This window comes from Monodon monoceros, unplaced genomic scaffold, assembly GCF_005190385.1.
Source record: "Monodon monoceros isolate NGI ecotype Baffin Bay Population unplaced genomic scaffold, NGI_Narwhal_1 Super_Scaffold_21, whole genome shotgun sequence".
Taxonomy (NCBI): Eukaryota; Metazoa; Chordata; class Mammalia; order Artiodactyla; family Monodontidae; genus Monodon; species Monodon monoceros.
This window is the reverse complement of record NW_021703778.1, coordinates 91,303,403-91,315,398: the sequence shown is the minus strand read 5'-3', so window position 1 is coordinate 91,315,398 and position 11,996 is coordinate 91,303,403. Positions and strand designations below refer to the sequence as shown.

The 11,996-nt window shown below is 45.2% G+C and overlaps 1 protein-coding gene across 1 annotated transcript; it reads left to right on the top strand.

Annotated features, from left to right (window-relative positions):
- Positions 1 to 10,736, top strand: KNSTRN (kinetochore localized astrin (SPAG5) binding protein). The gene is given in 10 exon segments (XM_029236380.1): positions 1 to 73; positions 76 to 208; positions 372 to 466; positions 3,491 to 3,620; positions 4,497 to 4,544; positions 6,839 to 6,944; positions 7,108 to 7,201; positions 8,214 to 8,269; positions 9,040 to 9,114; positions 10,041 to 10,736. Coding segments are annotated over 10 exon segments (942 nt in total). The 3' UTR covers positions 10,173 to 10,736.
- The last annotated feature ends 1,260 nt before the right edge of the window (positions 10,737 to 11,996 follow it).

Below are 11,996 nucleotides of genomic sequence, written 5' to 3'. Positions count from 1 at the left end.
ATGGCAGCCCCCGAAGGCGTCGCCCACGGCAGTGCATTCCGTACAACATGGCCGCCTACAGAGAGCGCATCGCAGCCCTCTTGCCCGGCCACCGGAAGTTTCCGTTTGAAACCCAGGCGGCAGACCCGGTCTGCGGTACGGCAGTTATTGCCGAGCGTCTTTCGAAGCAGAGCGACGAGGCCTGCGGGCAGGAGCAGCAGGCGTCTGGGTTCGGCTCTCCTGGGGCGGGAGACTGGGCTGGATGTGGGAGGCCGATGGGATGGGCTGAGAATGGAGGATTTTCTCTCTCCCGAGTCGCGCTCTTCTGGGGCCCTCCGCCTGCTCGGGCACCCTGGCTCACTCCTGGGTAACATTCGCCTTGTACCTTCCAGGCCCCAGCCGTGCCGCCTCGTTACGATGACCAGCGTGGTCAAGACAGTGTACACCCTGCAGCCCCCCTCTGTGCTGAGCAGCGGCCTGTCCGCAGGTGGGTGTCCACGCCGCCCCTGCCCCCGGGCATTGCGAACTGGCCCCGGGTGGTCAAGCCAGGAGTATGGGGGATCAAATCGGTGGAGGGGAGTGGAGGGCTCCGGCAAGGGAGGGGGTTCTATCGGCTCTGACATCCTACTCTAACTCCCCTAGAACCGGGCTGTCTAGGCTTATGATGGGAGTTAGGGGAAGGGCCACATGGTGGGAATTTAGACTTGACCCATACCCCTGCTTCCCCAAACCGAACTCTGCTGCATTCACCAAGTAGTTTTAAGTTGTTGATTATTCTACAATATTATTTCCATTAAGCTAGGAATCCCTTTTTAAACATTTACCTGTTTTATTTCCAGACGAGCTATCTGGAAGGACTGGGTTTATTGTCAGGGAGAAGAGAAGAGAGTCATATGAAAAGCAGGATACTTAGGGAGCACTAGGGTTCACACTGTGTCTGGTTCCCATTTGTAACGGCACAGTGTCTCTTATATAGTACATTCTCAGTAAACATTTGTTGAGTGAAGTGAGAGAGAAGGGTCAGGCCTAACTAGTATTCGAGAATCTTGGGAGAAGAGAGATGGTTAAAAGCAATGTTTGGGACTTCCCTGGCGGTTCAGTGGTTAGGACTCCTCACCTTCACTGCCAAGGGCCTGGGTTCCATCCCTGGTCGGGGAACTAAGATCCCACAAGATGCCCTGCGTGGTCAAAAACTAAAAAATTAAATAAATAAATAAATAAAAATAAAAGCCGTGTTTGATTGCTTTGCCATTTGCTTTGTGTTACTGGGCTTGCGGCTGAAAGTCATCTCCTAAAGTCTGCAGTTGCTGAGCTGCCTGATCTAGAGATGATGCACAGAATAGGCTCCAAACATCAGAACCTGCGGTAGGAGATTTTGAAGCAGCTATTTAAGATCCCTTCCCGGATGACTCCATGCAGTTGACCGATGGGCAGTAGCAGGATTGACCTTTGAAGTAAATGGGCTTTACTTCAAAGGCTTCAAAGGGTTCTGTTTGTCCTATGTTGCTTCAGAACACCTGAGTGGCAATTCTGGCATCAGCAACACCTAGGAGTTGATGGAGGAAATGGAGCCAGTCTTAGCTGCCTTTCCCTTAGAAAGCAGTCTCTCGTTCAGTGGGGAGCGACTGGCATCTCCCCAGCCAAGTTGGAAGTTTTCATCTCTTTGCTTTTTTCCTTGTCCCAGCTTTATGATCATATGTAACTTCAGTAGTTTAACATTTTTAGGCTGCCTCTCAGGATTTTAGATTTTAGGCATGGGTTGGTTGTTTTTTAGTTTTTTGAATAGGTAACATTCAAAATAAGGAAATATCCAAAGTGGGGAAACAATATACGGTGAAAAACAAGTCTTCCCTTCCTTGACACCAGCCATCCAGTTCCCTCCTTCGCGTCTCTCATTTTAAGGAGATGGTCTTTGTTAAATCCTGCTAAATTTTTCCTATGATGCAGCTCTTAGGATCTCACAAATATGGGTTATTGAAACCAATTCCAGTCAATGAAGAGTGTTAATTTTGATCAATTTGCTATGGACACCTTTTTGCATGAGATAGATTTCTTATTGTGTGTTAACTTATTAATACTTGAGAGAGGAGAAGGTAAATTCATGCACTCAAAGTTACCTTTTACTGCCAACAGAGACCTCAGAAAGAACCTTTTTAATACTTGTTTTGTGGGTAAGGGGAAAATAGGATGTAAGTGCCGATTGAGTGTACCTATAAATGAAGTAATTTGTTAGCCTGAGAAATCATATTTATTCCAAACTGTTGTGCAGCTAGAGTCATCAAAATAAATCTTTATCAAACACAAAGTTTCCTAATCCCTGTGATCCAGTGCTTTGTACCTCATTTCTTCAGCTTGATTTAATTGTTATGGCTCTTAATTTAGGTCAAGCTTAAAGGAGCCGTTTTACAATGAACGAAGTGAAAGTTAGTATAAACTAGAAGAATCCTGTGCATGTGCTGGGGGTGCGTGCTTAACTCCAGAACAAGTTACTTGAATTTGCTATCAAATGTAAGTGGTAGAAAGATGTGTGTGGTAGAGGGCTGGCATAAGGGCTAGGGGGACCTCTGGCGAAGAAGAATGTCATGTCAGGGCCATTTCTCTGGTTATCTGGCAGTAGCCTAGCAGGATCAGAACAGAATACCAAACAGGGAACCTAACGAGCCTCTAAACTTAACAGTGGATAAACAGTTTAAAAGGGCTGGTGGTAGGGGCTTCCCTGGTGGCGCAGTGGTTGAGAGTCCGCCTGCCGATGCAGGGGATACGGGTTCGTGCCCCGGTCCGGGAAGATCCCACATGCTGCGGAGTGGCTAGGCCCGTAAGCCATGGCCACTGAGCCTGCGCGTCCGGAGCCTGTGCTCTGCAACGGGAGAGGCCGCAACAGTGAGAGGCCCGCGTACCGCAAAGAAAAAAAAACAAAAGGGCTGGTGGTAAAGGCAGTCAGCATGGAAGAGGGAAAGAAGAATAGAGGAGCTAGTTTAGAGATGGTCTGTGAAATAACCCATGAAACTGTGACGTGTTCTATTTATTCAATAAGTAGGTTTTGAACCTCTGTTAATATGCCAGATACTCTCCTAGATGCTGGGGCACAAAGATGTCTCTTAGAGTACTAGTTAGGGAGCCAGTCTGGTCAAAACAACTAAGCAACTGCTGAAACTCGAAGCAGCTTGAGTGTAGCCTTAGGAGAGCAGGCAGAGTGCTTAGGAGCTGAACGACATAGTTCCTTTCAACTGCTGTGTGACGAAGGACTCAGCTGTGTTCTGCCTTGCTGACGGCCACACTGCCTCTCATCCTCTTTGCTGTATGAATCTCCACTTTCACATCTATACCCTCTGGCCATTCAGTTTGCTGTATCAGCAAGCTTTTGGCTACCCTCAAACACACTGTACTGTCACATTTAAAGAATTTTGGTTTCTATTCCCAATTGGTCTAGAAGTCTTATTCTTCCGAATTTATAGAGTTGCACTGTTGGGTCATGATGCGTGGGATTCCACCCTCTTGTTTTCCTTTGCAGATGCACAAACTCGAGCCACTTCTAAGAGCCTATTACCTGTTAGGTCCAAAGAAGTCGATGTTTCCCGACCTCACTTAGGAGATTCAGAAAATGATGTTACAAAAATCATCAAACCAAGACGAGACAATGGGTGAGAGTCAGAGCATCGGTATCCAATTAGAACATTGGGCTAGAAATTGCTCAGTACCAAGAATTAGGGCTTTTGAGAGCACAGGGTATCTGAAGGATTGGCCTGTAGTCAGTGGCCTATAGCAGTGCAGCATTGCTGACCTGTTTGTCAGAACCCTCTGTGTTGATCAGGTCAGAAGAGGCACAGCCAGGGTTACAATAAGAGCTATTCTTTCCTCTCTCAGCATTTGCTCTGAGTGTACAAATAGCAGCAGTGCAGTCAAACCAGCCTTAAGTGGTAGTCGTGGCGGGTGGGGCCTAGTTGTTAGCCTAGGTTGCTGCTCTGAGCAGTCCAACCCAGTGTAGTATGCATGTGTGTCCCTCCACCTGGTGTTCAGCTCCCGTGTGAGTGAGGCTGACATGAAGTAGCCACACTGTCTTGAGCCGAAGCAGGTCTGTCAGGTTGTTGAGGTGGTCAGGAGGGGAGCCCGTGCCCTATTCATAAGCTTTTTTCAGTAGTCTGGGCTGAAACAAAAGTGCATGGGCCCTCAGAGCTTCTCAAGCTTGGGCTGTCTGGGACTTGCCTGGCAGTCCAGTGGTTAAGACTCTGTGCTTCCACTGCAGGGGGCGCGGGTTCGATCCCTGGTCAGGGAACTAAACTCCCGCATGCTGCACACGGCCTGGACAAAAATACAAAAAAAAAAAAAAAAGTAATAACAGTACCGTGATTCTCTGATTGATTTCTTTGTTGTTGTTATTGTTTTAATTGAGGTATAGTTGACATACAACATTGTGTTAGTTTCAGGTGTACAACATAATGATTTGATATTTATATATATTGCAAAATGATCACCGCAGTAAGAATAGTTAACATCCTGATTTGTTTTTGCTTCTCTAGGCAGCTGAGAGCTACAGACACTGCCACCAGGAGGAACATCAGGAAGAGGTGAGCGTCAGGGTAGATGAAACCTGGCCACCGTTTTAAGGTAGTGGAGCTCAATCCTGGTTGCACATCAGAATCACTCACAGGACTTGTTTTACTGTGTTGGAGTCTGATGCCACCCCAGAAATCTAGATGGTATTTTCAGGGCTGAGGCACAGCCGATTTTGAGAACCACTGTCAGGGCAAGAATCAGTGATGCTACCATCTTGAGTACCAGACAAGAGTTTGGGGGCTCCATGCCAGGACCACTGCCCCAACCTAGCTATGGCCCATCGGCAGGAGCGGGAAGCCCTCAGGATGGGAGAGCCTGCGTGTGGTTAGTGAGTTCGAGATGAGTGTTCTGCTGCTGCTGCTGCTGCTGAGATTCTGGAGAAGGATCCATCTTTCTCTGCTTGAGACTTGCTTGGACATTTTGCAGTCCTGCAGACAGAAATAACATAAGTTGAAAAGTTTGTAGACATAGGTTTTAATTCCACATCTGTTATTTGGGCATGACTTAAAAGTTCTGAAGACAAAATACTATCAAGGACTCAGAACTTTGAAAAGGCTTAATATTGATGATGATAATGGCTATTACTTTTTTTTGATTTTTTGCATTTTATTTTTTTATACAGCAGATTCTTATTAGTTATCTATTTTATATATATTAGTGTATATATGTCAAACCCAATCTCCCAATTCATCACACCACCACCACCACCACCACTTTTCCCCCTTGGTGTCCATACGCTTGTTCTCTACATCTGTGTCTCTATTTCTGCCCTGCAAACCAGTACCATTTTTCTAGGTTCCACATATATGTGTTAATATACGATATTTGTTTCTCTCTTTCTGACTTAATTCACTCTCTATGACATTCTCTAGATCCACCCATGTCTCTACAAATGACCCAAGTTCGTTCCTTTTTATGGCTGAGTAATATTCCATTGTATATATGTACCACATCTTCTTTATCCATTCGTCTGTTGATGGGCATTTAGGTCACTTCCATGTCCTTGCTATTGTAAATGGTGCTGCAGTGAACATTGGGGTGCATGTGTCTTTTTGAATTACGGTTTTCTCTGGGTATATGCCCAGTAGTGGGATTGCTGGGTCATATGGTAATTCTATTTTTAGTTTTGTAAGGAACCTCCATACTGTTCTCCATAGTGGCTGTATCAATTTACATTCCCACCAACAGTGCAAGAGGGTCCCCTTTTCTCCACACCCTCTCCAGCATTTGTTGTTTGTAGATTTTCTGATGATGCCCATTCTGACTGGTGTGAGGTGATACCTCATTGTAGTTTTGATTTGCATTTTTCTAATAATTAGTGATGTTGCACAGCTTTTCATGTGCTTCTTGGCCATCTGTATGTCTTCTTTGGAGACATGTCTATTTAGGTCTTCTGCCCATTTTTTGATTGGGTTGTTTGTTTTTTTGATATTGAGCTGCATGAGCTGTTTATATATTTTGGAGATTAATCCTTTGTCCATTGATTTGTTTGCACATATTTTCTCCCATTCTGAGATTGCCTTTTCATCTTGTTTGTAGTTTCCTTTGCTTTGCAAAAGCTTTTAAGTTTCATTAGGTCCCATTTGTTTATTTTTGTTTTTATTTCCATTACTCTAGGAGGTGGATCAAAAAAGATCTTGCTGTGATTTATGTCAAAGAGTGTTCTCCCTATGTTTTCCTCTAAGAGTTTCATAGTGCCTGGTCTTACATTTAGGTCTCTAAAACATTTTCAGTCTATTTTTGTGTATGGTGTTAGGGAGTGTTCTAATTTCATTCTTTTACATGTAGCTGTCCAGTTTTCCCAGCACCACTTACTGAAGAGACTGTCTTTTCTCCATTGTATATCCTTGCCTCCTTTGTCGTAGATGAGTTGACCATAGGTGCATGGGTTTATCTCTGGGCTTTCTATCCTGTTCCATTGATCTATATTTCTGTTTTTGTGCCAGTACCATACTGTCTTGATTACTGTAGCTTTGTAGTATAGTCTGAAGTCAGGGAGTCTGATTCCTCCAGCTCCATTTTTTTCCCTAAAGACTGCTTGGGCTATGGCTATTACTTATTAAAAGTTTTGTGTCAGTAGCTGTGCTAAGAATTGTACATGTATTCTCTCTTATCCTTCATGATAATAATATTATGAGATGTGTGTATTAATTCTAGAAATGAGGAAACAGTCTCAGAGAGGTTACACAACTCCCTGAAGGTCATATACCACTATGTGGTGATGCCAGGATTCAAACCAACCCGACTCCATAGCCCATACTCGTAACCCCTCCACCACTTCATCTAAGTACGATTATCATTACAGCTATAAGCCACTGAGTAAAGAGAAATCAGAGGAAGAGCTCAAGGATAAGAACCAGCTCTTAGAGGCCGTCAACAAGCAGTTGCACCAGAAGTTGATTGAAACTCAGGTAAGTGATCCACCAGACCTGCCATCAGCTGCACTGGGTGATGCATGTGGAATCCTGAGGGGCCACGCCAGGTGCCTGAGCGCAGGAGAAGATGCCAGGCTTGCGCTGTGGCTGCCCCTGAGGAATGGGGCAGGCCTTACCTGTCTGTGTGGCACCCCTACAGGGAGAGCTGAAGGACTTGACCCAAAAAGTGGAGCTGCTGGAGAAGTTTCAGGACAGCTGTCTGGCAATTTTGGAGAGCAAGGGCCTCAACCCAGGTAAGAGATGGCACACAACTGCCTTCAAAGGAGTCAGTGCATGTGCCCCTTCCTGGGTGATTCTGGACTGTGCATCGGGGTCTGGCATGGTGTCAGCTGACCCAGTCAGTGCAGGGGTTGCCTAGCAAAGCCCTGAAGATTTGGGGGAGCTCCACTCTGTTCTGTTGTGATGTTGACTTTGCCTGCCCAGCGGAGTTTTAGATGGTTGTGCAGAGAGGATTCTCTCCTTCTTATCTGAACACTTTATACCATTAGTTTGGTGCTGACAGGTATGATCTTGCAAATACATCAGAAATATTTTCTTTCTTTCAAGGGATATAGCATACAGGTAACCTTCACAGGTGGAGAGAGATATAATACTGTTGAAAGGGTTCCTAAAGCTGGCTAGTTAGCAGAATCGCGGTGTTTAAAATGTGATTCCTGTTCTGAGCCTTCCCTAGAGGGCAGAGTCTGTCACAGAGAGGAAGCGGAAGAAGGGGTTACCCCAGGACTGTAAGAGAGCCTGAACTGAGGAGCCTGAGAATGCCCAGGGAAGGAGCCCAGGCTTGTTTGAATTAAGGAGTGCTGACTTTGAATGCTGCCATTAACCTGTGCATTTTAGGATATATTCTTGATAGTCACCATATATGTTTTTGGATGATTTTAATTTCCTACGTGTATGCACTGTTTTTACCGAAAATAATAAAAATTTTTAAGGCCTGAAAAGCTTTTAAAAATAGTTTTGTGTATTGTTAACGAACCCAAAAAATACAACCTATACATTTCTTTTGGACAAATTTTCCGCTGAGCTGAGGAGAAAGCAGGATGAAGTTTTGGCCATATCCATACCTAGAGAGGAAGGGGAGATAAAATCCAGCTCTGGAGGGCAGGCGTGGGTGACCTTGCCAAGGTGAAAACTCAGGGGAGAGAGTTTTCAGATGCTTAGAGAAGTTCCCCTCTAAGGGAATTTTAATTTTCTTTTAAGTTGCAGTTCCCTAGGCAAGGCTGACTTTGTTGTATTTACTGGTTTTAGGCAGTGAGACCCTGGCGGCACGGCAGGACTCCACCACGGATCACATGGACTCGATGGTGAGGGTGTGGGTGTGAGTGGGCGAAGGCCCCGTGAGCGTGAGGCCCTGCAGATCTAAGCAGGTCTCTGCCGTATGCTCGGCAAAGCCCACGAAGCAGCCTTCGGTTATCCAGGGTAGTGGAAGAGGGTGGTGGATGTGTACTCAAAGTAGCATATTTTACTCGGAAGGTGACTTTGTGCTTACAAACATGAGGGAGTCTAAGTTGAGAATGTACCAGTTTAAAACCCGTAGTAGGGTGGACCGGTAGAGACAGCTTTCTGGTTTCTCTGTTCTTTGCTTTACCAAATTTCTCCCCTTATTCCTTTGCTGAGAACTGTGTCTTACAAACGTCCAGCCTGAATTAAATCTGCCTTCTCTTTGCTTCCCTCCCTGAAGTAGAGGGCAATCGTTTGCACTTAAAGCCTTTTGAGCTTCTGTGATCTATTCCCCAGGAAGATCAGTTGTCATCTTAGAATCCTAGAATACTGGGTATGGAAGCCTTCCTCAGCTCCCCCAGGCGATTTATCACCCCTTTAGTGGCTACTGCCTTTCGTTCATATTACCTGTGTAGCACAGAGCACGTGGAGGTGGGGTTCTCTGTCCATGCTGTGGACTCAGTTCTTCCAGGCCCACGAGAGAACCCGGCACGTTTGCGGACACTCAGTCAGTGACTGAACAGATGGGATATTAGCGATCATCTGATTCAACTCCCATGAAGAGATTAGTTTATATGAAGAAAGTTCTCACATTTCAATAAAGATTTGTTACTACCTTGTACTTTTCTCTTAGCTGCTGTTAGAAACTTTGCAAGATGAGCTGAAGCTTTTTAACGAAACAGCCAAAAAGCAGATGGAGGAGTTACAGGTGAGAGGCAGACATCTCCGCAAGGCAAAATTACCATTTCCTACCACAATAGGTGGATCTGTGGAGGGCTCTTTCTTATTTATCTCTTTATTCATTTTTTTTTTTGTGGTATGCGGGCCTCTCACCGTTGTGGCCTCTCCCGTTGCGGAGCACAGGCTCCGGACGTGCAGGCTCAGTGGCCATGGCTCACGGGCCCAGCCGCTCCACAGCATGTGGGATCTTGCCAGACCGGGACACGAACCCGTGTCCCCTGCATCGGCAGGCAGACTCCCAACCACTGCACCACCAGGGAAGCCCTCTTTATTCATTTTTAATAAACTATTTTGTAATAATTTTAGATTGCAGAAAAGTTGTAAAGATAATGGAGAATTCAACTCCCCTAATACTAACATCTTACATTATCATGCTGTATTTGTCAAGACTAAGAAACCAATGTCGATGCCTTACTATTAACTAAATTCCAAGACTTTATTTGATTTCACCATTTTTTTCAACGAATTTTCTGTTCTAAAGACTCTTAGAAATGTTCACATCTGCAGGGCATGAGGCAGTGTGCAACACGCTAGGTGGCTCCAGGTTGACAGTTGACACCTGTGTGAAATCCATGCTGTAGAAACTTGATATCTCAGGGAAACCTGTAATAGGAAACCCCGATTCTTGGGTCTGGACCACTTTGGATTGCTTGGATGAACCATGGGATACTACACGGAATCCTAGAGTATTTCATTGCTCCAGTTGACATAACAGACTCTGTAGTAGAGAGAGACAATTCCTAAAACCAACACAGATAAACCTAAGATAGAAAAGACAATGTCTGTCAGTATCTCAAACAGAAGCATAATGTTCTGGTTATGGTATTGTCTTTCCTATGAGTCAGAGTTTGGTGGTTTTTTGTTTTTTGTCTTTTTTAATGTCTTTCCATGCAGGCCTTAAAGGTAAAGTTGAAGATAAAAGAAGAAGAGAGGGCCCAGTTCCTAGAACAACAGACCTTATGTAACAGTCAAGTAAATGATTTTACAACAGCCCTTGAGGAAATGGAGCAGCTATTAGAAATGTGATAAAAAGCAGGTGGCCACATGGCTCCCTCTTGGGGATAAACTCTCAGAGGAAGCCACTTAAGACATCTGCTTCTTGGCCATGATCTTCTAGGACTCACCACCCCCAGAATGAAAACAGTTTCTGCAGTTCATGCTGGAATGGCAATTCCTCCTTTAAGCAAGCATTCCCAGCCTTCAGATTGGCCAGCTCTCCTGAACCTCACAATACGTAATTGAGGCCTACAAGAGAGGGGGCCTGAAAGCTTGGATCAACCTCCTAGGCAACAGAGCGGCACAGAATTAGTATCAGGAGACTAAACCAGCCACAGCCAGAGAAGCCAAAAGGTCACATTCAGACGTGTGGGAAGAAACAGTGGTGCACAGGTGCTTCACGGGAGACATCACTGAGGAGCCCTGCGGTCCCCTCGTAACTTGGAACGCATTCTGTCCCATCCTGGTTGGGCTCTATAACCTCACTGTAAATTTACAAACTGGAAGTTACCTGAAATGGTTTAATAAATGGGGTGAAGGTATAGATAGCAATAACACCTATGAAACAATACACCTTGGAGCTTTTAATCTAAATCAGTTCTGTTTTTGTTTTTATAAAGTGTTACTTTTACAATAAATATTTCTGTAACTATTCAGACTGCAACACTGGCAAATGAAAATAGCCTTTTAACCTAAATACGTCCACTGAATACTATTGAACTAATCTAGGTAACAAGTTCAAGCCTCCAGTTTCACCCAGAATATTTTTCTTCCACTCATTAAGTGCTCTGTAGCTAGTGCCCCCCACACACACCCCAACCCCATCTTCCAGGAACATTAGCTAGTCTTCTGTGGTGTTCCCTGTTTGTAGCAGTGGGTGCCACACTCCGTCCACCAGGTTTGTGTCACTAGCGGCCTGCATTCCTAAGTATGCGTGTATCTCTGCTCTTGCTTTGCACGGCCAATCCTGGACCTGGCCCCCGGATCCTTAGTCAACTGAAGTCCACAGCAGCCACACCCCACCCCTGCAACCGCCAGTCCACCAAAGGCACCGCCATATTTCATAGTCAAACTAGGCACACTTTGGCTTTGGCCATCTCCCATTTTTTTCTGCACCTCTCCCAATTTCTTCAGCAATTCCCCCTACTCTTCAGCATTATTGGGGCTGCCCAGAGCCACCCAATCAAGTCAAGTAACGTCCCACCCTAACTTATAAGGCTAAAATTCTTTTCCTTCATACACATACAACATTCACACAGTTGGTTATGTCCCAAATATTTTGATAGGGAAACCCAGTTAAATAATTCTCACTGGTGACAAGGGCTGAATATTTTCTTCTACCCATTTTCAGGATGTTTATTGTTTAAAAGATTTTTACCCAAGTGAATTTGTAATTGGCATTTCTGGTCCCCCCAAAAGTTCTACTTCCTTCTTGGAAGGAAAGGGTGGGAAACTCAGCTGTGCGATCCTTTCCTCCTTGTCGTGCCTCCCTAGTTAACTCCTAAGAATGGAACTATCCCAACTCCTCCATTACTCATCTTGCCCAGTGTTGAGATCCTGTTTGCTCAAGGTCTGGCCTCACAAGGGGCCTTCACCTCACGGCGCTGCTTTGCACCACCAGCCAGCATTTGTGCAGTCTTGCATTTTCTTGTCTTCCCTCTGACCTCTGCTGCTCCATCTGCCTTTTGTACGTGTGGAGGTGTTGTGGTGCTTATTCTGATCTACAGCCTCAATAAATTCCTGCATTACATGAACCAATGTGATCTGCACCCTCCACTTTGTTAGACGCTATAGGAAACTTTAATGTAGCATGACATTCTTAACCTCAGAAATGCTTACAGTACATGGGGTGAA